This window comes from Cinclus cinclus, chromosome 6, assembly GCF_963662255.1.
Source record: "Cinclus cinclus chromosome 6, bCinCin1.1, whole genome shotgun sequence".
In the NCBI taxonomy this organism is placed as follows: Eukaryota; Metazoa; Chordata; class Aves; order Passeriformes; family Cinclidae; genus Cinclus; species Cinclus cinclus.
The window spans coordinates 9,481,291-9,508,803 of NC_085051.1; the positions used below are offsets into that span (position 1 = coordinate 9,481,291).

General features: G+C 47.9%; 1 protein-coding gene across 1 annotated transcript; it reads left to right on the top strand.

Moving 5' to 3' along the window:
• Positions 1–1,261: 1,261 nt before the first annotated feature.
• Positions 1,262–26,833, top strand: DAGLA (diacylglycerol lipase alpha). The gene is made up of 19 exons (XM_062494919.1): positions 1,262–1,356; positions 2,007–2,218; positions 4,170–4,271; positions 4,719–4,857; positions 8,038–8,125; positions 11,658–11,792; positions 12,481–12,558; positions 13,278–13,402; positions 14,336–14,492; positions 14,691–14,774; positions 14,895–14,972; positions 18,841–18,921; positions 20,216–20,358; positions 21,638–21,706; positions 22,649–22,721; positions 23,526–23,722; positions 24,539–24,668; positions 25,091–25,272; positions 25,906–26,833. Exons 1-19 carry the CDS (start codon positions 1,262–1,264, stop codon positions 26,831–26,833), a joined length of 3,096 nt encoding a protein of 1,031 aa, XP_062350903.1.
• The last annotated feature ends 680 nt before the right edge of the window (positions 26,834–27,513 follow it).

Sequence of the window (27,513 nt, forward strand, 5' to 3'; positions counted from 1 at the left end):
TAATCCTGTTGTAAGTAATGGATGAGGACACTTTGTCCTGACCTGGCAGTTTGCTGTTGGGTTCACAGAGGCAAAAATCCAAGAGTGTTTACAGATTTGGAAGTGCAGCTTTGGAATAGCACAGCCACTGCAGGCCATGGATGGAGCGAGCACTCCAGCAGCACTGCATGGATGTGGGAATTGGGAGGTTGGTGGGGTTAGGAACTGAGATGGAGCAGTTGGGAGAGCTTGGAGCAGAGAGGAATAGGTGAGGGGTAGCATTCCCTGGTAGCACAGGTTAGAGAGATGGGACAGAGATTAGGGCATGGAAAGAGGGACAGGACTGATACCCCCCAGTCCAGAAATCCCTGGTGGCTGTTGCCAGAGTGCAAAGATGCTATCCTGGATTTGGCAAAGGCAAGGAAAATTCCTGGTTGTGGGTCGTGTGTTGAGCCAGGAGTGGAATAAGGTGTGCTGCCAGAGTTCCTCTGGAGCAGCTTGGAGTACACCCAGCTGGGATGGAGTGGGATGGCTGTGCTGGAGGAGGCTGGAGTGCCCTGTGCAGTCTCGTGACTTTGCACTGCTCCTGTTTCTATTTTCCAAAGGGTTTGTGAAGCCCTAAAAATAGGAGCACAAACAAAACCCAGGGAAAGAACAGCAGCTCCTCAATCTTCCACCTTGGAATTGGTTGTGCCTGTCAGAGCCAGTGCAGGTGTGACGGAGATGTGGAGCTGGCAGGATTATCCTGCTGGTCCGGGGGGAGATCTCCTAGGAGCCAATATCCTCACTGGAATTGCTGTTGAGAGCCTGTCCATAGTTCCCCAGACGCTGCCACTGACTGTTAATGGATATTTTGGCTTCCTGAGCTAAGTGGGGGGGAAGAGTTGTTAGACAACAAGAGCCAGGCTGCAGGTTTGTCCATGGAAAAACACAGTAATAGGGTTTTACAGAGATTTGAGGCCAGGATGGCCTGTCCCAAATCCCACGGTGGCTGCTCACCATCACAGCCTAACAGGATTCCAGGTAATCCCATGAAGTGGAGCTGGATGAGTTACACACCGGCTTCACCTATTACTTCCCACTCCTTCAAATCCCAGCCCTCCTTCCTGAGCGTGCTGTGCCCCCTGGTGCTGGAAGGAAGCAGCTCTAGGATAAACCAGGATGGCTCCCAGGTTGTGGGGCTCTCCCAGAGGGGGCTGCAGAGGCTCAGCAGCAGCTTTGCTTCCATTCTTTTCCAGGAGGTGAGTGCTGTGCCTGCTGAACTTCCCGGGACCTGCCAGCCATGCCAGGGATTGTCGTGTTCCGCCGGCGCTGGTCTGTGGGCAGCGATGACCTGGTTCTGCCAGCCGTCTTCCTCTTCCTCCTTCACACCACCTGGTAAGTGAGAAGGGCAAAAGGATGCTTGGAATTCACTCAAGAATTCTTCTGGCTATTCCTGGCACGGCTGGAAATTCTTTCTGTGCTTCTACGCGGGGCTGGAAAGTTTGGTTGGGGCATTCTTGATGGACACCGACATTTTTCCAGCTTCTGTTTTTGTAGCTAAGCTCTGTTCCAAGTTCTAGCCTAGTTTCAAAGAGCCTGAGCAGAGCTCCTTGTCCTCCTGTGCCACCCAAGATTCTCCACTGGAATTTAGGGCTGTATTTCTGTACAGAAGTTCAGGAAAAACAGGCATGGAATCCTGGAATGGTTTGGGTTGGAAGAGACCTTAAAGACCATCTAATTCCAACCCCCTGCCACGGGCAGGGACAGGTCCCACTAGGTTGCTGCAAGCTCCATCCAACTTGGCCTTGAACACTTCCAAGGGATGTGGCAGCCGCAAGTTCTCTGGAGTGGCGTGGGATAATGTGTCATGGATTAAATAGTTCAGATGGGGGTAGCAGGGCTGGATGGCTTGTCGCGTTCTGGTGGCCAAATGAAGATCAATTAATGCCTAATTAATGAAGATTAATGTACAGAGCTGTGGGACACCTAGGAGAGAAGCACCTTCGGGATATTCCATGGTTTCCCTTGGCTTTCCTGCCCGGCAGGTTTGTGATCCTCTCGGTGGTGCTCTTTGGGCTGGTGTACAATCCCAACGAGACGTGCTCCCTAAACTTGGTGGACCACGGCCGGGGCTACCTGGGAATCCTGCTGAGCTGCATGATCGCCGAGCTGGCCATCATCTGGCTCAGCATGCGCGGGAGCATCCTGTACACGGAGCCACGGGATTCCATGCAGTACGTCCTCTACGTCCGACTGGGTAAGTGGCCGGAGCCTCTCCGTGTGTGTGTGTGTGTGTCTGTGTGTGTGTGTGTGCGCTCTTCCCTGGAGCTCCTGTCCCTGCCCAGTGCAGCTCCTCTGGCACAGCCAGATGAATCCAAATGAATCTATACGCTGTGCCTCATCATGGCTGTCAGACTAGCAGGCCACATCCCAAACAGCTTTCTTGTCGTCTCATGGAATCTGCTCCCCTTCTGTTTCTCTCCCCCCCCCCCTTCCCCCCCCCCACGTTTTCCAAGGATAGAAGTGTAAATCCCAAAGGTTCTGACCCCGAGGTGTTGCCACTTGACTCACATGATCCATCCCTCCAGGCACTGGGAGGAAAATAGGTTTTCCACCTGCTGGTTCCCTTTTTCTTCCTATAAGCAATTCCTGTCTCACTTCCTCTCCAAAAACTAGAGCAGGGGAGAGATTATTCCCTGATCCCTGATTCTCTTTTAGCTTGTTTTCCCTGGGTTCTGTTGCCTTCCAGGTATGGATATTTAATCAGATTTTTCTGTGCTGAATGAAGATTTTAAGAGGAGAATCTTTGGAGATGCAGAGCCAAACCCATTCCAAACAAATCATCCTGTAGGTTTGCATTCCTGCTTTTTGCTGGGTTGCTTTCCTGCGGAATCCACTAAAATAGGGATAGCCTTGCTTGAAAGCTCAGTCTGGAAGACTTGGAATGCTCAGTGCAAGTCATTAATGCAAACAGCAAACAAATCTCCCTCTCCAGCTTTCCAGCCAGTCTCCCTAGGGAAGCACAAAGAGCCTGGCAGTTTGTGTTAAAACCAGACTAAGTGGAGCAGGGGAGGTCAGGAGAATCTAAAGAAAGGTTTTCCTGCCCCCTAAAACATCCCTTCTTCCTTAAACTCTTTGTGTGCTCAGAAGTGGGATTTCCTCTGGATTTTGGGTCTTGTATTCCCTTTTTCTTGGGTTTTTTGCTGCTGGTGGTTAATCAGTTGTGTTGATGGAAGTGGGAGCGTGACCAGTGCGTGGGCAAGGTCCATGTGACTGTCCCAATTTAAGCATGTGCTGTTTAACGCAGAAGAATTTAGTGAACCTGGGAATGTCTCATCCCTGCTCCTGCTGCTCCTGTCCTGCAGCAGGCAAAGGGGAGAGGAGCCAAGGGAAGCAAAACCTAACTCAGGCATAAATTGGGTTCATCAGGAACCAGTTCCAACCCTGATTCCTTGCCCAGGAAAGCGCTGTCTCCTGGAACTGGTCTTTCCAGATCTGTAGCAAAGCCACTTATGGAAAGATTCCATGCCAGCAGGAGATAAGGAGGGTGAGTGGAATAAGCCAGGCTGGATTTAGTCTCAGCCCCACTGAAACTTAGGCAATTCCAAGCAAGGTATTCACCTTCTCCACACCTGACTGCTCACATGTCCTTTGGAATTCTGGGGAGAAAGTGGGAGGATGGGCACTTCAGAGCAGTTTCCCAGCTTTTTTGTTCCAGGGAAGCACTGTTAATCCCCAGTTTCCAGTTTGTTATCAGAGTCACATGCAAAACTGAGGAGCTCCTTAAGAGCTGTCTCCTTGGAACTGTTATGGGAAGGGTTGCAAAGGTGCTGAGAATGCTTGCTAAGCAGAGTGAGCAGGATTAATCCTGGATCCACATAATTTATTTTGGATCTGTGAGTCAGGCCAGCTGTCTGAGGTAGTTAAGATTTGGGTCCTGTCATTCCTGCTGCCTCAGGAATTCTTTCCAGCAGCGTGGGAAGAAGGTCTGGGTCTCTGATTCGTACCTGTGACACAACCAAGGGCACTGGCCCCTCCAGGATCCCATTTTTTCTGGAGTCATTTGGAACATGTCACGCTTATGCCTCATCTCCTTACACGTCCCCTTCCGAAGCATTTTTATACCTATTCCTCGTGAGAAAATGGGGAGAGGAGCTCATCTTTAGGGAATAGGCTGCTGTTACCAGTGCTGTTGCTGTTTTTTCCAGCAATCCTGGTGATCGAGTTCGTGTACGCCATCGTGGGCATCGTGTGGCTGACGCAGTACTACACCTCCTGCAACGACATCACAGCCAAGAGTGTCACCCTGGGTAGGGAGCTGGAAGGCAGCCTGGGAGGGATTGGCGGGCATCCTTCGTTCCTGCCTATGCTGATTGACTCTGGGAAGTGGATGGGAGCTCTCAATGTGGGGCTTGTTTTCCTGTTTATTGCTCGGAACAGTCGTTCCATTCATCCGCCCGTGCTGCCGGCACTCAGGCAGGAATCTGTGTTCCCAGGGAAGGGCAGTCTGAAAATTCTGCTTTTTCCCTTCAGAATGGCTTTACTGTTTTCCTAGAAGCCTTTCCCGGTCTTCTGGTGGGGATGATGTTAATGGTGCCATCCCGGATACTCAGGGAGCATTTAATGGCACCATAAAAGAGCCGGAAGACTCATCCAGCTGTGGCTTAAAAGCCTTTCCAGAGAATTTCCTTATGCTGCACAGGTTTTGGGGTGGGAAGTAAGGGTGAGAGCACCTGACTCCCATTTTTGTTTTTCAGGAATGGTGGTGTGCAACTGGGTGGTGATCCTGAGTGTGTGCATCACTGTGCTGTGTGTCTTTGATCCCACGGGACGCACCTTCGTCAAGCTCCGCGCCACCAAGCGCCGGCAGCGCAACCTAAGGACCTACAACCTCAGGTAAGGCAGCATTCCATGGGATCCCAGAATTCTGGGGTGCCTTGGGTGCAAGGGACCTTAAGGATCATTGAATTCCAACCCCCTGTCATGTACAGGGATGCCTTCCACTAGACAAGGTAGCTCCAGCCTGGCCTTGGACACTCCCAGGGATGGGACAGCCACAGCTTCTCTGGGAAGTCTGTTCCAGGGCCTTACCACCCTCACAGGGAAGCATCTCTTCCCAATATCCCATCTATCCCTGCCCTCTGGCAGTGGGAAGCCATGTCCTGTTGTCCTGTCCCTCCAGCCCCTTGTCCAAAGTCCCTCTCCAGCTGTCTTGGATCTACTTTAGGCACTTTAAGATCTCCCTGGAGATTCACTTGGCCAGGCTGAACATTCCCAGCTCTCCCAGCCTGTCTTCACAGCAGACTAAATTTCCCTTCTATCCAAGGACACAAAGATTTAAGGAAAGATCCAGTGGAGGGTTTTGGGGTTACCAATGCTGTGTCCTCATGGCTACAGGCACCCAAAATCCTCCCAGAGCCAGAGAATTCTAGGATTGTTTGGGTTGGAAGGGTTCATAAAGCCCTTTAAGCCATGGGCAGGGACACCTTCCACTATACCAGGTTGTTCCAAGCTCTGTCCAAGCTGTCCTGGAACACTTCCAGGGATGGGGCAGCCACAGCTTCCCAGGGCAAGGTTTCTGGAAGGGTGTCCTGCTTTTTTGGGATCTTGCCCTTCTCCTTGCCTTGCTGCAGGGAGCATTCTGCTCTGCTGAGGGGGATTTTGGGAGGATGCAGCTCCCTGCCAGGTACTGTGTGTGGGCACCTGCATCCAAAGGAGGCAAAGCCATGCGGAATCAAGCTGGATTCTGCCTTAATTGTTGGATTTGTGAATCCTCACGGACCCTGCTGACCACAACAACCTGTTTGTCCATATCCCATAGCAGCGTTTTCCATGGAAACAGTGAGTCTGTGCTTAAATTTTCCTTACTTTGAGGCAGCACCTCCTTCCAAACCCCCTTTCTTCCTTTATTTTCCTCTCCAAAATCCAACCTTTTGCCCTGAGGTTTCTCCTATTTAGTCTTGGCCAAAGAACAATTCCCTTTGTGTTGGCAGTTGGATCTTTTAATTAAGAATTAATTCCATCTTGGAGCTCCCCAGATGGGGAGAGAAAAAGCTTTTTTTCACCAAGCAAATTCTTTTTCTGAAGGATTTTTTTCCAGTAGGGGACAACACAAACAGGCTTTGTTTCCTTGGATATGTGGCCGTCCTTGAGGAATGTGGCTTTGGAGGGCATCGGGATCCAAGGGATAAAAAATGAGTCTTTCAAAAAAACTCTGTAAATTTCCCATTTTTCATTGAATTTGTGTATTTTGTATATTCAAATAACTTGGAATGAGGTCCCTTTTGAGGGAAAACTAGGCTTTTCTAAGGATAGTGCATCAAATTGTATGGGAAGAAGCCTGGGTTTTATTGTGGAATGCCAGATACTCCTCCTGACCTTTCCAATGTGTTACAGTAGGCTGGAATATTTGGAATTAGTGCCTAGCACAGTGATTGCTGCTTGGGATCAGGGCATTCCCAGGAAGAGAATGATAATACTGTGGATGTAGTACTACATCCAAGGAAAAAATTCTTCCCTGTGAGAGTGGTGAGGCCCAGAGCAGCTGTGGCTATTCCATCCCTGGAAATGTCCGAGGCTGGATGGGGCTTGGAGCAATCTGGGATAGTGGGAGCTGTTTCTGCCCATGGCAGGGGGTGGAACTCGATGAGCTTTGTGGTCCCTTCCATCCAAACCATTCCAGAGCTCTGTGATGATTTTTCCAAAGCCAATCTGAGCTCCATAGCTTGCACGAGTAAATTGAAACCAACCCCAGAATTAGCTCCTCTGGGGGGAATTTTGAGATCCCAGAAAGCCAAGTGAAGGCCTTTCTCCCTTGGCTGGACTTTTCCCTCCAGGCCTGCAGCATTTATGGAGAGCTTGTTCCTGCTGTTCATGGATTTTCCCTCTGGAAAGGGAATGTTAACAGCTGTTAACAAGCATATGCTGTAGGCTATGATGTGAAAAACAAACATCAAATGTGACTGTTCACTGCTCAAACAATTGTTTCCAAAGGATATAATTCCCAACTTCTCCCTCTTGCTGAAAGAAATCCTTTCCAAGGAGTAGATGAAGAAGTTCTCTGCCTGGCTGGATTGTGTCCCGTGGTGGTTTTCCTTTCCCAGTGGCATCGTGGTGTGTGTGGGCTGGGAAAAAGAAACAACCCAATAAAGGGCTTGGCTCATTGTGCCTAGGCTTTTCCAAGGAGCTTTGGAGCTTCTACTGAATGTAAAGAAGTTTGGCATTAGGAAGAAACAATTTGGGAAAAGATAGAGGGAAGATAGCTCAGAATACACTTGGCTGTTGAGCCCCATTAGGGAAATTCTGGAATTCTTTGGGATCTGGGAGAGGAGAGCCCTGCTGACACTCCTATTCCCATTCCTCTTCTGAAAGGCTGAACTGTTTTCAGGTACTTAGGCAGGAGCTGATGGATCCCTGTGGATTGTCCATTTCCAGCAAATATTCCTTTACCACTATTTTTTTCCTTCCAGGTACAACCCATTTTCTGGGCTTGAGCTTATTCTGATGGGATATCCTTGTGTTTCCCTAGGGGAAAAAAAAAAAAAAAGGAGGAGCAGTGGACTTCAGGGAGCTTGGCACTCTGGCACAGAATCAGTCCCTACTTCCATGGCAGGGGGTAGAACAGGATGATCCTAAAAGTCCCTTCTAACCCAAAGCATTCCATGATTCTGCAATGGGGAAAAATTGCACGTCTGAAATGCTCAGGGTCTCTTGTGCCATTCCCACTCCCTCATCCTGAGGTAGATTTCTTTTCCTCCTGAATGGCTGCACATCCTGGCACATGGAGCAGCTGCCAGATTGCAACAGGAGCTTCATTCCATGCATCCCATTCAGTCAGGATACCAAGTATCCAAACACAGTGCTTGATCATGTGGATTCACACTTCTCTGGAGGTGGGGAAGGAGCTGGAGCACCAGGGGTGGTTGAGGGAGCTGAGGGGGCTCAGCCTGGGGAAAAGGAGGACTGGGGGGATCTTATGCCATTTTTCCAGGGACAGCACAGTCTCTGCCACTCCATGTTGGATCCTATGCCATGTTCTGCCTCTCCTCACATTTCTACTCTGTCTTTTATTCCCAGACACCGCCTGGAAGAGGGACAAGCCAGCAGCTGGACACGCAGGCTCAAAGTGTTCCTTTGCTGCACACGGACAAAGGACTCACAGTCGGTGGGTACCAAAAATCTCCTGTTGGGAGTCAGAATATCAGTGGGAGAAATCCCTGTTTTCCCTCAGGTTAGGATCCCATTTGGCAGCACTTCCTCTTATTTCCCTTTATCAGCCCCTTCCTGAGCATTTTTCCTGTTATTTCAATCAGTCTCGCACCCTTAAGGAGGAAAATTTGGAAATGGGAAAACAAAAACCTGGAATAATCATCAAAATCTTTCTGGAGTCCCCAGCAGTCAAAAACTACTTTGTTTAATCCATAGATCCATGTGAAGATCCTTGGGAACTTTCGTGTGCTGCTGTTGGGATTTTCCCTTGCTGTTTTCTAGCAGGGAAGGGTAAAGCCTGGAAATTCCTTCCCAAAATGTTGTTATTCTATTCTTCTTAAAATCACTTGGAGCATGTTGGTGCCTGAGGGTGGGATTCACCAGCTTTCCTGAGGACCTGCTGGAGAGGCAAGTCAGACTTTGGTGCTGGAAAACTTTGCTTTTGATTTAATAAATTTGGCTAGAATTCTGAGGATTTGAGGACTCCTGAAGGAGCCATCAGAACTAGGGAATTGTTCCCAAAGGGAGAAGAAAGTCATAAAAATCAGGAGATTCGTGCACTTGCAGATACTGAGCACTGAATTAGTTACAACCTCTCAGGGAAAAAAGCTGGGATTTATCAAGGACATTCCAACAAAACCAGCAGTGGCCAAAAAATCCGCCCAGACGTTTAACTCCAGTTAGAAGGGCACGGCAAATGACAGGGAAAACACCAAGGGACCGACCACAGCCGCCGTGTCCTCACTAAATATAGCCCAGAGTTCATGCTCCAAAAGGATGCAGTGGGAAAAAGAGCACATTGGAAGAAATGTGAACGTGGAGAGGAAGACAAATGAGACTGGGATTGAAAGCTCCAAAGGAAAAGTAGAAAAATAAAGGAGAGTCAGGTGAACGTTTGTTCTTCCCAGGTGATGAATTGAACTAACAGCATTTCTTAGGGAGTGCTGTGGAATTATTCACAGGTGCAGCTTCCAGACTGTGCAAGGTTGCAGGAATTGTCACAGCCCTTGTGCAGAAATCCAGCACTGTGTCCTGAAACGCTGCTCCTCCCAGGATCCCTTTCCCTGACTGAATTGCCACCATGTTCCCTGGGAATGTCGCTCTGGAAAGTTCAAGCCTAGGCCTGCCAGCTCCCAGCTTATCTGCTGAGGAAATCCATCTGGAAAACTGAAACCAAAGGAGCTTTGTGCCCTGGCAGCTCCCACAGCAGCTTTTCCTTGGTGCTCCAGAGCAGAGGCGCTTCCTTTCTCCCTGAGAGCGCATCCAGGTCACCTTGCCCAGGTGCTGGAGACACCTGTCCTGAGGGCCCAGCATGGATGCTGCATTCTGGGTTAGAGAGCCCTGACAGGCACCTGAATGCCCTGAACAACTCCCAGGTATTCAGGATTGCAAAGTATTCCAAATATTTTGAGTTCTTTTTAACAAACTTTCCATTCTGCAGTGACTGTCTCTCTTTTTTTTTTTTTTTTTTTTTTTAAGCTTGGAATAAAAGTGGATTCCAGACACCTCGTGCTGTTGAATTTCCACTTTATATCCAGCTTTTGAGCAATTTCCAGCCTCTTTTCTCTGCAGGAACAAGCCCTGATGTTGTGTCCTGGCATGGCAGCGTGTGGAATGAATGAACACGTAATGGATCAGAAATTACTCCATTGCTGCCCATCCCAGACTCCATGGAAAAATAAAAATGTAGCAGCAGAGGATCGTTGTCCTCTGGGCTGGAAAAGTGTTTTATGGAATGGACTTGGCTTTGGGGAAAGGATGTGGGGTGAAGTGTGAAGCCTCAGAGCCTTCAGGGTTTGTAGCAGAGCACTCCAGGTGGACAAACAGGAATAATGTCAGGTGTTCCCACAAAAAGCTGTTCATTTGGAGCGGAAAATACGCATTGAACTTCCATCAGGGCCTTTTTTTGTCAGAGCATCCAGGGCTGTAGCTGCCACTTTGGATTAATTGGTGTTTGTCCTGTTTCCTTTGGAGGCTCTTGGCATTTCTCGTGAGCTCACAGAAGCCCTGCTAGGATTGATGAGGTCAGGATTTCAAGGATACTGCGGTTGGAATGCCATTGGCTTTCCAAAGGCACTGCTGGCACAGAGTGTTGGCACCTGGAGCTCCAGTACTTAATGGGGGTTTAACTGGCTTTTGTAGGGAAGTGAAAAATGAGAGAAAGTCATCCCACATGCCAGGAGTTTGGCATGGATAAAAGGATGTAGGTCATTCCTGCAGGGAAGAGAAGGGATTTGCTGTCTTGATGGTCAAAGAAGGGAGAGGAGAAATCCCGTCCTGGAGTGCTCAGGGTTTCCACAACACTCCAGTCTTGTGGGTTTTGATAGTGGATAAAGGATACTATGAAAATATGGGATAAAGGTTCAGGGTAAGGCTGTGATCATCCTTGTAGGAAAAGTTTGGAATGGCCGGAGTCAAATATGGACCCATGGTGGGTGCATCTCCATGTTTTGTTACTCCAGCCTCTGAATCACCCTTGTCCTTAGGCTGGAGTAATGACAGGTCAGCACTAACCCACATTCCAACCCCTCTCCAGGCTCCCAAAATACTCTCCTGTTTTGTAGTTTTGTAGGTTTTTGTAGGTTTTGTAGTTTTTTTTTCCCCATAGCACAGAGCAAGAAGTGGGAAAAGGACATTTCTCCTCAAAGTATCTTGGTCCTTCTGTTCCAGAGCCTTTGCTTGACCCTATCAGGTTACTTCTGTTTCTGCCTCTCCTTTTTTGGGTTTGATCACCTTCATTCCCAGGAATTCTGCGTTCAGTGACTCAGTTTTTTACTTTTCATGCCTTTTTGCTTGGGTGTCATCTGAAATAAACCTGGAAAAGCCTGGAAGTATGGGCAAAAGGATCCCAGGTTTGTGATAAATTTGGGCAAGTTAAATTTGGGCAGAAAGATCCCAGGTCTGGAATAAGTACAGGCAAGTTAAATGCGGGCAAAAGGGCCCCAGGTCTGGGGTAGATCTGGGGAAAGATTCCCAGGTTTGGGTTAAGTTTGGGCAAGAGGATCTCAGGTATGGGATAAATATGGGAAAAAGGATCCCAGGGCAAAGTTAGAGTCAGAGAGACTCTTAAATAGGACAAAATTAGTGTTTTTTCCTCATGGAATGGCCTTTATTCTACTTTAGAGTAGAAAGGATGACTCCAAGGTTGCACTGGATTGGGATTTGCTTGGTTTTCATCCCGTTTTCTCTGTTTAACAGAGAGAGCCAAAAGCATTCCCTTTCCTTCCCTTTGTCCTGCATGAGCTGTCTGGATGTCGAGGTGCCCACACACATCACAAATCCAGCCCCCGAGTGGCACTGTGGAAAATAAACAAGAAACAATAACCATGTGATGAGTCCAGATCTGGCATTCCCTGCAGGAATCTCGTGGCTGTTTTGAAGGCAGAGCTCCAGAAACGAGTTCAGTTCTCACTTGGTATCCTGTTTTGAGCTTTCCCACATCCAAACCCTTCCTCCTCCTCCAACCCCTCTCTCCCTGGATTTTGCAGGATGCCTACTCCGAGATAGCTTACCTTTTTGCTGAATTTTTCCGAGACCTGGACATCGTCCCCTCCGACATCATCGCGGGGCTGGTTCTCCTGCGGCAGCGGCAACGGGCCAAGCGCAGCGCCGTGCTGGATGAGGTGGGAAAAACTGGGAATTTTGCTTCCCAGCTGCTCTGGGATTCCCTGGGAAACAGCTGTGTGGTCCTGCCCACCTCATTTCTAGGCTGTTCTGGCTTGCTGAGGTGGAGAAAGAAAAATAATGGTGATTTCAGCAGCTTTTCCTGAGTTTTTCCCTGTGGTTTTTCCACTTTCAAAGGGCTCAGCTGGTGCTGAGTCAAATCTGGAATGATCTTCTCCAGGCAGGTGACACAGGAGAAGCTGTTGATCCTAAAAGGGCCTCCAAGGGGGGGGTCATAGGTACCTGGAAATAAATAGGAAAATTATTCTCACTGTACGGTGATGTGGAGAAGACTCGAGCAATCTGCAGGGGGAAAAATTCCTAAATTTCCAAGCCACTGTTGAGGTTTGCAGATTGTCAAGCCAGTCAGAAATTGATTTATATTATTTGGTTTATTTTCCCTTTGATTTGGGATTCAGGCTACAGCAGGAAGAATTCCCAGTTTTCCAAGTCACTGTTGAGGTTTGCAGATTGTCAAGCAGGAAATTGATTTACTTTAATGTTTTTTTTCCCCTCTTAAATTGGGATTCAAATCAGGCAGGAATAAAACCATTGGAAATATTTGAGGGGCCTGGTTGGGATATTTGGGAGTGGATTTTTGTCTTTCTGTCACAAAGAGGAATTTTTCTGTGTATTTGTGACTTCCAGGCAAACAATGACATTTTAGCTTTCCTGTCTGGAATGCCAGTGACTAGGAACACCAAATACCTGGATCTGAAGAATGCGGTAAGTCCCTGGGATGTGGGATCCTCCAAAGCCACCTGTGATCCTTGTTTTCTTTTCCTCACTGGCTTCTCTCATGCCTTTCTGTCCTTCTTTGAAATAATCCAAGAAATTCCATGAGAATTTAATAAGACTTGATTTCTGGAGGCTTGATGAGGTGATATTGCTGTGATAGTCAGCACTGTTATCCCTGACTCATTCCTGATTTTGACTCATTGCCGATTTTGGTTTTCCCGCTTCATTTCCCCCTGCCATTTCCTCCCTCACCTCTTCCTCTGATTTCTCCCTGATGTTTCCCTGATTTTTCCCTCTGGTTATCCTGCCGCGTTCAACTCCAAGCCCCAGTCCAGCTCTCTGGGATAACTGAGGTTTTATAGGATGCAACTGCAGCACATGACCCTAAATTGGCTTTGTGGTCCTCTCCAGGCATCCTCTGGCCTGCTGGAAAGGGGATATTTAGGGAGCTCATTTCTAGATCTGCAGGAAATGGCTTCCTTGGCAGCATGGTGGGATACCCAGAGAATTCCTCAGGAAATCAGGCAGAGAAATCTTTGGGAGGGGAAGGTGGCTCTTGCCTGGCATCGCCACTTCGCTCTCCTCAGTCACCACAGCACAGCTGGGAGAAGGGGCTGGCACTCAGCATGTGCCTAACTATGAAGAAAGGGAATAGGAGGGGAGAAATTTCAGGAGATTCCAGGCTCAGGGAGTCCCATGTCTTCCAGCAAGAGATGCAGCGGTACCGGGAGGTGTGTTACTACATGCTCTTTGCCTTGGCTGCCTATGGATGGCCCATTTACCTCATGAGGAAGCCCACATGTGGACTCTGCCGCCTGGCCAGATCCTGCTCGTGAGTGCCCACCCTCATCCCTTTTTTCTTGCCTGGTTTTCCCACATTTAAAAACACCCTTGGTTTTTTTTTCCTCGCTTTTATTTCATCACTTTGGTGCTTTCTCTCTTTTTCTCCTTGTGTTTTTTCTTTCTCTTTCTCTGGGCTTCATATCCCAAAGGCTTCTCTGAATCCTTTCCAGTTCCTTGTGCATAAACCAGCCTGTCCTCTTCTCCATCCTCTCTGGAGCATGGAACAGCCAGCGGAGAGAACTCACCTGGCACAACACCAAGTCCAAAAAGAGCTTCTTGGAGCTCAAAATCCAGGGAGTTGACATTTGGGTCCTAATTAAAAGACCTCCAATATTTTCGTGGCTTGGGCTGTACTCCTTCAGATTAATTGGATTTTTCCAGTTCAGGATTTTTACCCCGGTGCAAGGGTTTGTTTCTAGCTGCCAGAATTCTGTCACCAGATTTCATTTGAGGACGAGCTTTTCGCACTTCCTGGGCTATTGGGAGGAATGTGATTCCTTGGGAATACTTTTATTTGTGAGAGAGAAAGAAGGAAAATGTGCTTCTCTTTATTTTGGGATGATTCTAAAACTGTTTTTTTCCTATAAATAAACCTGGAGCTCGGTCAGTGTTTGCTTTTCCATGTTGAAGCACTGGAAAACTGCACTTCCAAGGACAGTATCCTTTGAGGAGCCATTCCCCCCCCCCCCCCCCCCATCCTTGGATTCCTTGGGGTCTGGCTGCATTGTAGCTCTCTCTGGTGCTCAAAAGGAAAACTGCACATGATCCCACATTTTGAGGCTGTTTCATGGTTTTATACTTCATTTGGCACTCACTGCCATCGGGATGAGGTTTGGAGGGCCCGCCTTTCCATTTTTGCTAGGAATGCCTCTCTAAATCCATCCTTCCCCCCCCCCCTTAAAGCCGTGCTTCCCTCTTGCAGGTGTTGCTGCCTGTGCCCGTCACGTCCGCGCTACGCTCCCGGCGTCACTATCGAGGAGGACAACTGCTGTGGCTGCAATGCCATCGCCATCCGGCGCCACTTCCTGGATGAGAACATGACCTCCGTGGACATCGTCTACACTTCGTGCCACGATGCTGTAAGGACAATCCCACACCCCCTTCCCAAAGGGATTTACCCGCTTCCGGCTGTAGCGGGATAATGAAGGGAAACGAAGCACTTTTCTCTTCCGTTTCCATCAAGAAATTCTATCATTTGGACATAAATCCTGTCATATGCTCTGCCTCCTTTTCCCTGAGGATAATCCAATGGGAATGTCTCTCCTGATCTCTTCCAGGTTTATGAAACCCCTTTTTACGTGGCCGTGGACCATGACAAGAAGAAGGTGGTCATCAGCATCCGTGGAACTCTGTCTCCGAAAGTAAGTGGGATATACAGTGGCCTCATCAGTGGACATTCCAGAGAGTTGGAGCCCTTCCCCCTTTTGGAATCCTGACCAGGATTTGACTCACCTGAAGCAAGGCAACTGCTTTTCTTCCAGGATGCCCTGACGGATCTGACGGGGGACGCGGAGCGCCTGCCGGTTGAGGGGCACCATGGAACGTGGCTGGGACACAAGGTGGGGATAACAAAAAAGAAAACTATCTCAAACCAAACAAAACCCTGTGGATTTTTCTAATTATTTCACTTTTTAATTGTAAACCCCCAAATGGTCTTAATTACTTGAAAAAGAAGTCAGAGAAAGGGCTTTGAGGTGTTAAATAATTAGTGGGAACAGTTAAAACCGCTGGGCGTGTAATTAAAAACTCAGTACAATCAGAGAATTCCAAATTGGGAAAGACATTGTGGAGACCCACAATGGAATTCCTGGAGCCACTCAAACAACTTTTTCTTCCAACGATCTGTAAGGAATTTTTCAATCAAAGCCTGAGAATGTGCTTAAAATTCTGCTGTGATGGGAATGTCCTCAAAGGACAGTGGCAGGACTTGGATCTGTGAAATTAGATGGATGCTCTGTCTATGAGCTGGCTAAATCCATTTATTCCAGAGCTGACCTTTGCCCCTGTCTGGCAAAGGAACGACGTGCTGAGTTTTTAAGATGATCAGGAATTTGGCAGCTTCTAAGGCTGCAGTGCCAGGTTGGGAAAGGAAGGTCCAGAGTGAAGGTTGGAAGGAATGGAGCAGTTGCTGGAAGTACTGCTGGGAGGGATGAGGTGTTGCTCAAGGTGGGATGTGGAGCTTGGAAGTCTTTGGAGGCCATGAGTTGGGAACTCCAGCTTGCCTCATGGTGTCCTGCTGGAATACCAAACCTCTTCCCTCTGCTTTTGGAAATAGAACCATGGAATCCTGTGATGGTTTGGGTTGGAAGGGACTTAGAAGATCATGTCCCAACCCCAGCCACGGGCTGGGACGCCTTGGAGGATGGATCTTGGACAGCCTGGATCAGTGGAAGGTGTCCCTGCTCATGGAACTGGGATGGTCCCTTCCAGTCCAAACCATTCCAGAATTCCATGTTTCCATGTGAAAATCCAGAAAAATCCTTGCAGAAATTGGCTTTGCTTTTGATCTTTATATGAAAATATTCTTCCACCAGTGACTTCCATAAACATTATCAGTTTATCCCCTTTGTTCCAGACAGAGCTTTTATTTGTCCTTTGTGTTATTTCTTTTTTTGGGGATTGCTGCCAGGAGAGAAATACTCACTTTCTCTGGAATTATTATCAATATTAATCTGCAGACAATAGTGTGCTGTTGATTCCTGAGGGAAAACTAAGGGAGATAATGGAATTTTAAATGCATTTTAAATGTCCAGGAGTCAAGTTTAATATCCAAACAAATCCAGTGTCTCACTTGCACATTTAATTTGGAAACAAGGACTTGGCTCCATGGGAGCTTTCCCAGGATTTGTTTGATTTGGGGTGTTTTCCTGCAGATTCTGTCCCACCCATCCCCAGGGGTGTCTATCAGCCATCCTAAAATTCCATGTCTTAATGTTCACATGAAATTTTTTCTCACTCCACAGCTCCAATGTCACAATTTAAAAAATATTTATCAGGCCTCTGAGCTATTCTGGATCAAAAAATAGTGCTGGAACTAAAGTTTAGGGATTAGAATGCAGAAAAAAAAAAGATTATAACTCAAAGAAGAATCCAACTTCACTATTTTTGCAATAGCATCCACTGATTTTATAGTAAAGTTATTTTAAAAAATAATCCTCAGCCAAAGGGGTGAATCCAGATCTAGTTGTTGAACTCCCAGGACAAAATTAGTGAAAATAGGAAGATCTGGAGCTTTTTTTCCTGGTGTTGAGCCAACCTGGAAGACAACAAGGAGCTGCTGAAAAGTCCTGGAAGCTCAGCCACCATCCCATGTTGATAGAACATCCAGTAATGAGAATTCCCAACATTTTTCTTTCATAAATAGACCCTTCTGAGGATTTTCCCCCAAAATCTCAATTATCCCAGAGTAGTTTTGTGCTTTTGGGATGCAAAACAATGCAGAATATTTCCATTCCTTTTCCCTAAATCTTGATCCATGTGGTTATTTACGTGTGAACTTGCAAAATTAAGACAAAATAGTTGTATGAACTTGAAATTTGATTTGTTTCCTAGAGGATTTACAGATTTCCAGGGATTTACACCCCTGGAAGTGTCCAAGACCAGGTTAGACAGGGCTTGGAGCAACCTGAGCTAATGGAAGGTATCCCTGGTGTCCATGGAATGGGATGATCCTTAAGGTCCCTTTCAAGCCAAACCAGGATTCCATGATGTTTGGAGAATTTTTCCAGTGGAAAATTTAAATGGAAGGTGCAGTCTCATTCCATAATAATTAAAATCCTTGTCTCCATTAGGATATAATTACCAAAAACACGTCCTAAAGGCTGACTACCATCCCAGCAGTGACATCACCGTGGATTTGGGTCATGCTCTCTAAAAATAGCATCCCAAATTCATGGTGGGAATTTAGATCAGTGGCCTGCTGCTCACTTCTCATTAGGATTGGGAATGGAGACTCTCCTGGAAGCTGGGGAGCTGCTGGGAGCAGAGATAAGGCACAACCACTGTGGTCCTTTTTGGTGTTGGCAGCATCCCATATATCTCATTTCCATGAAGTGGGATCTCTGCTGTGCTGCTTCCCCTCTCCAGTATCCATATTGGGATCAAAGACATTTTGGATACTGAGGACCTGGAAAATTTCATGTTTCTTTGCTTTCTTTTCCTCACTGGCTTCTCTAATGCCTTCCTGCCCCTCTCTGAAACAATCCCAGAAATTCTGTAAGAATGGAATAAAACCTGATCTGAGGCTTGATGAGGTAATACTGATGCAAGAGAGTCAGCACTGTTATTCCTGACTTACTCCTGATTTATCCTTGATTTAGATTTTCCAAATGTATGCCCCCTCATTTTCCCCCCAACATTTCCCCCCTCATCTCTTCCTCCAGTTTACCTCTGATTTCTCCCTGATGTTTCCCTGATTTTCCCTTTTTGATTATCCTGCCAAGTTTAGCTCCAACCCCTGAACCAGCTCTCTGGGATAACTGAGGTTTTATTTATTATTATTATTATTATTATTATTATTATTATTATTAATTTTTTTTCTTTGCTTTTGGAGCCAGGAATTCTTTTATATCTCTGAGATGGAAAGTGAGCCCCCAGTAACAATTCCCATTGTACTTACACCATTTTAAGATAGGGATTTAAAGGAAAACAGCCAAGGAGTTGCTTTTCCCCATATCCCCCAATTTTTTGGAGTTCAGGCTCACTTCCCACTGAGTTAAACTGTAGCATCATCAGGAATTTATGCAACAAACCAAATTCCAAGTTGTTTTTTTGTAACTGCCCTTTGAATTGGATCAACATTTGGAATCACCACACAGATAGAGAAATACTCTTCAGCAGAGAAGAGGAATGTTTAGACCCAGGTATGATCTTTCCCATCTTCCAGTACTTACTGACTTATAGGGAATAAAACCCTTTCATTATTTGGGATGAATATTCTCTAACAGCCAAATTCCTGTAATATTGATGGCTGGAGAAGGCAGGAACTAATTCCTAATGCAGCCACTTTTCCCTCTGGTGTTTGTATTATCTCTATTAGAATAATTCACACTTTTATTCACAGATTTAAATGGAAAACTCCTTCCCAAATTTACCTGGAATAGGATAATTTGGCTTAAAAAACCCCCAATATTTAGAATATCCAAGTCTATTTCTCTGTTCTTTCCTAGGTCCCAGGGCCTGAAGTAGCAAATCCACAATCCTGTATTTCAATTAATTGGATTTGGGGTAGCTTTCCTTCTAAAAGCCCAGGAATAGGCCCTTGGAGTGTTCCTAAATGAAGAACTGCCTTTATTCCTTAAACACCAAAACTTTGGAAATGCAGAGGGGAATCAGTTCTCCCTCCATCCTGATCCATTCCAGAGCTTCCCCACCTTCCCGCTGCTGGATGTTGAGATCTCATGTACATCCTGCTGTGTCTTCCCACAGGGAATGGTGCTGTCTGCTGAGTACATCAAGAAGAAGTTGGAGCAGGAGATGGTGCTGTCCCAAGCTTTTGGACGAGATTTGGTGAGTACGACTTGCCTCTGGACAGAGGATGAGATTTCCATAAAAAACTGGGTTTTAAGGGAATCTCCGTGTCCCTGAGTCTGTTGTATTCATTTCTCAGCTCTTCCTTTAATTCCTGTCCCTCTGGATTTCCAGCTAGTTACTCATTCATGGAATGGTTTGGGTTGGAAAGGACCTTAATGCTCATCCCATTTCACCCCCTGCTATGAGCAGAGAATATTCCACAAGATCAGGTTGTTCCAAACCCCATCCAGACTTCCTGCAAGGCTTTTTTATTTTGAAAGCACCAATACTGCAGAACTCCTGATTATTTTGCTTTTCCTGAGGCAGGAAGTCCCACGTGGTGGCAATGAAGGACAGGGAGCATTAAAATCAAATCAGCAGGAACTAAAATCCCATTTTTATGGAGATTTTCTTCAGAATGCCATGCTGACTATCCCTGTGGGCACATTTCTGGTGGCAGGGAGATGTCACAGGACTCAAGGGAGATGTTGGGAAGCAGCTTACCTTGGTTTACATGTTGGAAATCGTTGTTGAAGTGTTGCCTTGGGAAATTTGGTGGATGGAGGAAGAGATCAACCAGCATCCAGCTTTTTGGGATGGAGCTTCATTCCTCTGCCTAGAAAAGGAAAATGGGAGTTGTTCCTGTTGCTCAGGAGGAATTTTTCCAGGCTTTAGGTCCATAAGTGCCATCACAGGACCAGCCCAGGACCTTGTTTCTGACAGTTGCCAAGGACAGATATTCCAGAGAAAAGTATCCAGTGAAGTGTAGAGACACTTTCTGTGTGAGCTTGGATATTATCAGGAGGGGCAAAAGTCTCCCATCAAATCCTAAATAATTCAAAAAGCTGGTGGGCCTTTCCTTTTTATTCCCACCTTCTTTCTTTCAGGGAAGTCCCAGTAGGCCAAATGTAGAATTCCAGAAGTGATTGAATTCCAGCCTCCAGTGAGGCCCTGGCAGAGTTTTCCCATAAAAGCTGTGTCTACCCCATTCCTGGAAGTGTTCCAGGCCAGAGCAGACAGGGCTGGGAGTAACCTGGGCTAGTGGAAAATGTCCTTGCCTATGGCAGGGGATGGAATGGGATGATCTCTCCCTACCTTTTCAACCTAAACCATTCCAGGATTCCGTGACAATTCCATGATTCAGAACAAGCAAGGAGCTGTTCAGCTGGAATCTGGAATCTTCATGCGTAGAAACAGACTCCAAAACTGGTGAAAAAGTGAGATTTGGGGGGCAAATTCAATTTAGTTTTCAACCTGACCTAGATTCCTTGTTGTTTTCTATGATTTTTAGGGGAGAGGAACAAAACACTACGGCCTGATTGTGGTTGGGCATTCCCTTGGAGCTGGCACAGCTGCCATCCTGTCCTTCCTTCTGCGTCCCCAGTATCCATCCCTGAAGTGCTTTGCCTATTCCCCCCCAGGTGGGCTGCTCAGGTAGGTGTTGGGATACACCTGGGATACACTGGATCCTGCTTGTGAGGCTCTAGGGAGCAGTGAAATGGACAGGCAGCCTGGAGAAGCCGAGTGTTTCCTCTGGGATATAGTTTGGAATTCAAGTTAGGATGGCAGATGGCTGCTTTCCCAAATATTCTGGTTTAAAACTGAATTATCCATGGCTCTAATTTTAATGGGAAATGGGTGCAATTTCCTTACTCTCTGCCCACTCCCACTGAACAGATGGAAATAAGGGAGGTACTTGACCAAATGTAGGTGTCTGCAGCAGCTTATCCAGTTGTTTGGACTCCTTTTCCAAAGAAATTGGAATTGGGATGTGATTTCTGTCATTCTGCAGCCTAAAATTTGTCACAGGGATTGTTCTAGTTTCTCTCCCTTGGCCGTGGAGCAAAACCAGGGAGAGATTAATTAATGGTCCCTCCCATTATAAATGGGAACAGACCTTCTGGTCATGTCTTTCCCAAACAAAACATCCCATTGGATTGCTGGGAAGTGAAGGAAGGTCTTCCTAGTCCTGACAGACACCAAGCTGTCCCGTTGGAATCAGCTGTGGGTCTTGAGAAGCTTCTTATGGTAGCTCTTGTATCATATTCCAAGAGCAGCCAAGGGTTTTAAACCATCCTGCTGCTGGATATGGATGATCTGGATAGTGGCATTCCTTATTGTAATATTCCCAGGTCTTCTGCAGCCACAGAGCTACAGAGGAAGATATTTCAGGAGAGTTATACAACCTTCTGCTCCAAACTTCCACTCCTGGATCCCTTGGTAACTCTTGACTTGTGTCATGCCCAGGATCATCCCTAGGTCAGTGAGGCAGCCTCTGCCTGTGGTAACTGGTTGGGAGTTGGAACATCTCCAGGAAACTCAGAGTGGGAATCTTGATTTCTTTCTTCTTGTCTTGGAAGTCAGGTTGCTGAAGAAATTTGCCATCTGAATTCTCCCAAATATTGGGGTATTTCATCCTACATTGTAGCCTCAGGAGTACAGGATATCTTCTCCCTTGGCTGTCCCACCATTCCCAAACTACTGGAAAATGACTGAGGCATTGAGTTGAAGCATTTCCTTTCCTAGCTATATCCAGAGTCATGTGCAGGGGAATGGTTGGGCCATGGGATGTGGAGATCAGGCTCTTCTTCCACAAGGTGCAAATCCCCAAAGCCTGGAGCAGCTTGGATTGGGGTTTGTGCCTCTGGTTTCCCTGCCACCAAATTGGGAATGAAACACTGTTTGCTTCTTCTTGCTCCTATTTCTGTTCCAGTGAGGATGCCATGGAGTATTCCAAGGAGTTTGTGACTGCAGTGGTGCTTGGCAAAGATCTGGTGCCCAGGCAAGTGGAGAAGTGTCTGAATTCCTTGATGAATCTCTGCTGTTCTGTCCCAAATCATCTGTTTCCTGTCTGAAACATTTGGATCTTCTCTGTATGCAGCTTCCTCATTTTCCTGTCCTTTTATTGTTCCCTGTTTATCTTCCTGATTTCCTGTGTCGCTGTGTTTTTTTCCTGGAGACCTCTGCTGGGGTTTTTATGGGCAAATCCCTCCTGTGTGAAAGAAAAAGAGGGAATGTCCTACCTCTGGAATCCTTCCTTGTGGTACCTGGAATATCAAGTGTGCCAGCTTCTGGTTTCCTGTGTTATCTTGGCCCTGTCCTGGATGTGATGCCACCTCATTTGGACCAGTTTGTTCCAAAAATCCCTGTTCCATGTCACCTCATCTCCGAAACAGTTCATTCCTTATGCCTTGGCATTCCTCACCTTCCTCATCCTCCTGGGTTATGTTCTGCTGAGCAGGGATTTGGAGCAGGAGCCTGGCAACCTGGGATTTACCTGGATGCCATGATCCTATCCATCCTGTCATCTGCTCAGTGGTGTCATTCAGCTCCAGGACACTTTTCTAGCTCAACTGTTCTGTTCCATCTTCAGTCATCACCTCCCTCCTTCCCTTTTCACTGATCTTATCCTGGTTGTTGTCCCAGTAGTTCCCTGGGGCCTCTCACTCCTGGCTCCTGTTCTTGGGTGATGCCACAGCCCACCTCTGAATCCATCTGCTCCATGTTGTATCCTTATAGTGTCCTTTTAAACACAATGCCTTGTTTTTTTGTGCTCTGTATCCTTCTTGTCCTGTTCCCTGCCCAGGTGTTGTGAACACATTTCCCCCTCTTCCATAATCCATAATTTTCTTTTCCAGACTCACTTGTTCTTCTTCAGAATCACGTCTTCCTCTTTTCCATAACCACACCTTCTTTTCCATGATCACATCTTCCTCTCTTCCAGGATCGGGCTTTCTCAGCTGGAGGGATTTCGCCGACAGCTTCTGGATGTTCTCCAAAGAAGCACCAAACCAAAGGTAAGCAGGAAGAACCAACACCTGGTGAGGTCTCTGAGCAGGGATGGGGAAATTTAGTGGCAGGAAGGGTGGAAGACCACCAGGTCTCCTCAGGATCATTATTTAGGGAACCAGAGGAATTATGGAAAGAGCTGGAGAGTTCAGTGGGATCATTCCAGCTCACTTGCTGAAACTTCACCATCACAGATCCCAAATGACCAAGCAGGGAATTTTCTGTCTGAGCCTCTTTTAAAGTCAGTATTCCAAGTGCTGGCCAGTTAAAACTGGGAACAGGCTGGAAGTACAGCAGCTGCTGTGCTTGTCAGAACATTGGGGTGATGCTGTTCCAGGATAAATGGTCTGCTCATGTCTTGGAGATAGGAAGTGTGGGAAGTTGTCTTTCCCTAGTCTTCCCCAATGCACCAAGATGGAAAAAAAAGACATAAAATATGAAGATTTTTTAGGGATAATACATGATAGAATTTACTTGGAGAGGGTATATAATTGGGAAAGGAAAACCAACTTTCAGAAACACTTGTATCATCTTTCTCCAGCTTCCCTGTTTTCCTGTCCTTGTGTTGTTCCTTATTTATTCCCAGTGTCGCTGTTTCTCCTGAACACCTCTGTTGGTGTTTCACACACCTTCCTTAGGCAAATCCTTCTTGTGTGAAAGAAAACTGGGAATATCCTGCCTCTGGAATTCTTTAAACCTCTCAAGTCTTACCAGGCAATTCTGCCTTTCTTTTTTTTTTTTTTTTTTTTTTTTTGCTTTTCTCTCCTCAAATCCTCCATCCCCTCTCTCTCTCTCTCTCTTTGTGGGAACAGTGGCGGATCATTGTGGGGGCTACCAAGTGCATTCCCAAATCTGAGCTTCCCGAGGAGCCGGAGGAGAACTCGGTGACGAGCAACAGGCTCTGGACACATCCCAGTGACCTGACCATCGCCCTGAGTGCCAGCACCCCCCTGTACCCCCCTGGCCGCATCATCCACGTGGTGCACAACCACCCTGCCGAGCAGTGCTGGTGAGTCCTGCAATTCCTGCTAGAACTCTTGCTGGAAAACTCTCCCCTGACACAAGGAGAAGGGGGTTTTCTTCCCCAGTGTCTCACAGGGACAGTGGTTGTGTCTGCTGGCAGGGTTATGGAATGGTTTGGGTTGGAAGGGACTGTGAAGATCCATGGGCAGGGATACCTTCCACTAGACCAGTTTGCTCCAAGCCCAGTCCAGGCTGGGTTTGAACACTTCCAGGGATGGGGCAGCCACAGCTTCCCTTTGAAATCTATCCCAATTTTCCAGTCTCACCACCCTCACAGGGAAAAGTTTCTTTCAAAATCTAATGTAAACCAGCGGATGGAATGCTGTCGTGGTTTGGGTTGGAAGGGACTTAGGTTCATGTATTTCTTCCTTCTGCCACAGGGCAGGGACACCTTCCACTATCCCAGGTTACTCCAAGCCCATCCAACCTGGCCTGAAACACTTCCAGGGATTGGGCAGCCACAGCTTTTCTGGACAACCTGTGCCAGGGCCTCAGCACCCTCACAGGGAAGAATTATTTCCCAATATCCACTCTAAACCCACCATCTTTCAGCTTAAAGCTGCTCCCCCCCTTTTTTCATTATTCCAGGCCCTTGTCCAAAGTATTTTTCCTCTTTAGAGGATGATCAGCCCATGGATAATCATGTCCCTGTTGGATAATACAGGATTTTGAAGCAATATTTTAACAGCTCCTCCCTCTGTTTTTTCTCTATTTCTCCCTCTGCATCCTGCTGTTTTCACGTCCCAAAACAATGCCCTGCTCTTCCATCCCATTTTCCCTATTGTCTGGATCCCTTTTCCAGCTGCTGTGAGCAGGAGGATCCCACCTACTTTGCCATCTGGGGGGACAACAAGGCCTTCAACGAGGTGATCATTTCCCCGGCCATGCTGCATGAACACCTCCCCTATGTGGTCATGGAAGGGCTCAACAAGGTAAGGCAGGGAATTGCCATCCCAAAAAACACTGGGACAAGCCAGCCTTGCCTTGCAATGCTGCTGCTTAAATACGCCAGGCCATTTATTTCAGAGAAGAGGAGGAAAGGGGATACTCCTGGTCAGTCTCGCACAGGGTATTGGAGTAGAGCATGGTGAGGTCTGGAAATAGAATTCCCAAAATCCCAGATGCTCCTGTTTCCAAATTTAATATCAGAGTAATGTGAGGTTGGGTGGTGATGGTTCATTCCAGGAGCTGCCATTAAACTGGAGCCCTGGTGACATCCAGGGATGTTTCAGGATTTATCCACCTACTCTTTTATCTCCCTGTGCTTCCAGAAAGCTCTTGGAAGAGAGAGGCCAATCCAGCTGTTTGAAAACCTCCAATCAATCCCTGCTGTTCCTCTGCTTTCCTTGGACAGGTCTTGGAGAACTACAACAAGGGGAAAACAGCTCTGCTTTCTGCAGCCAAAGTGATGGTGAGTCCTACAGAAGTGGATCTCACCCCGGAGCTGATATTCCAGAGCCAGCCCTTGCCCAGCTGCCCCACCGTGCAGATTGGAACTGGAGCCATCCCAGCAGACAGGAGGAACAGCAGCACCAAGTAAGGAGAGATTTTTCATGGAATAGCGCCTCCAGGTGTGGGTCCTCTTTCTCTTGGGGCGTTGTGATCCATGTTAGTGAGAAAGACAGATCCATGAGCTGCCTTTGTGGGAGAGAAAGCCCCAGGATTTCTTGTGGAGTGCTGGGGAAAAAATCCCTTGTGTTGCTTAGGAATTTGAATGCAGCAAGATCAGGAAGAGGTACAGAAGAAACTTCCTTTTTTCTCTTTATCAAGACAGATAGCATTTTCCCAAGGTAAAACTTGGAGCCAAATTTGGTTTGGGTTGGAAGGGACTTAAGGATTACCCAGTTCCAGCCCCTGCCATGAGCAGGGACACCTTCCACCAGCCCAGGTTGCTCCAAGCCCCATCCAACCAAGAACACTATCAGGGATAGTCCACAGCATCTCTGGGCAGGGGAGAAAGATTTAGTGAGCCAGGAAAAAAGGGAGAAGGGCAAGAACTGAAGTTTGCAGAGGGAGAATCCACTTGTGATATTTACAGCTAGGAGGACAGAGCAAGAGGAGATTCCCTGGAGTTGTGGATGCCTCTGGTTGGAGGAGCTGTGTGAGGAACCCATGGATTCCCCGGCTGTTCTGGAATTCTGCAGCCTCACGTTCCGTTTCCCATTGCAGGAGCAAATCCCATTCGGAAATCAGCCTGGAGGGATTCTACGAGACGAAGCCGCTTTCTCCCGTGCAGAAGGACCCCGTGGAGCTGCTTCTCCTGGACACTAAGGAACGTCTCTCCGTGGAGCTCCAGGACCGCCGTGCCCCTCTGGCCACCATGGAGAGCCTCTCGGACAACGAATCCATCTACAGCTTCGATTCCCGGCGCTCCTCCGGTTTCCGGAGCATCCGGGGCTCCCCCAGCCTCCATGCGGTCATGGAGAAGGATGAGACGCACTGCTTTTATATAGACCCCGCTATCCCTGAGGAAAACCCTTCCCTCAGCTCCCGGACAGAGCTGCTGGCTGCTGACAGCCTCTCCAAGCATTCCCAGGAGACACAGCCCCCAGAAAACGTCCTCAACAGCGGCGGCACCACCCCGCAGCGCCGCTGCAGCGCCGAGGGCACCGGGAGCGACGGGGAGCGTGCATCCTTGTCCCCTCGGGAAGAGCCGGCGCTCCAAAACGGCCGCCTGGCCGATGTTCCCAGTCCCCAGGTGCTGGAATTCGCCGAGTTCATCGACAGCCTCTTCAACCTGGACAGCAAAAGCAGCTCCTTCCAGGACATTTACTGCATGATGGTGTCGGATAGCTCCAGCGACTTCGCGGAGATTCCCAAATCCGTCAGCGACCAGGAGATCCTGCTGAGGGCGCAGTACGAGCCGAACTTAGTCCCAAAGCCCCCGAGGTTGTTTGCGGGCTCGACGGATCCTTCATCAGGAATCTCCGTGTCGCCCTCTTTCCCCCTTAGTTCATCCGGAGAACTCATGGATATCACTCCCACGGGTGTGAGCAGCCAGGAGTGCCTGGCCACGGACAAAATCCGGACTTCCACCCCCTCCGGACACGTAACCAGCCCTGCCAAGCAGGACGACCTCATGATTTCAGCCCTTTAGTGCAGGGGAAGGGGGTGGAATGATCCTGGTGGGATAATCCATGGAGGAGGCTGTCATCGGGCAGTTGGGATCAGAGGAGACAGCTGGAAAAATCCTTTCTGGGGTGACACAGTGGTGGTGTCTGGAGGATGGATTGTGCTGGAATCCTGTGCTTGGAGATGGGAGAAGCTTTGCCCCATGGGGGCTGAGAGGGTCTGAGGCACTAAAGTTCCCTACCTCAGCCTGTCTCATTCCAGAGGCAGTGTCCTTGCCCTGAGGCACCTGCTGAGTTTGGGAGTGATATACCTGGATAGATGGAAGCAGGAGGGGGCCAGGCCAGATCCCTCCAGTCAGGACCGAGCTGGTGGTTTGGGAAATGAGCGGATTGAGACTTTGGGCCCTGTTGCACTACCACAGATCCGGCCCGAGATCCAATTCGTCACACTTCCATGGGGATTGCTTTTGTAGGACACTCCTGTTTTAAAGCCATTGGGGCTGTATTCCCCCCAAATCCAGTCCCCCCCTTCCTGGCCAGGCGCAGCCTGAATGGGGCTGGCACCATGGTTCCTCTCCCACAAGCACTCCTGAGAGGGAAGGACGCTGTTCCCAAGAGCCCAATCCCTCTGCCACATCCCTCCTTTGGCAGAAAGATCTCCTGGATATCACCCTCATCACTCCTCGGTTCCCTGGACCCCTCCGAG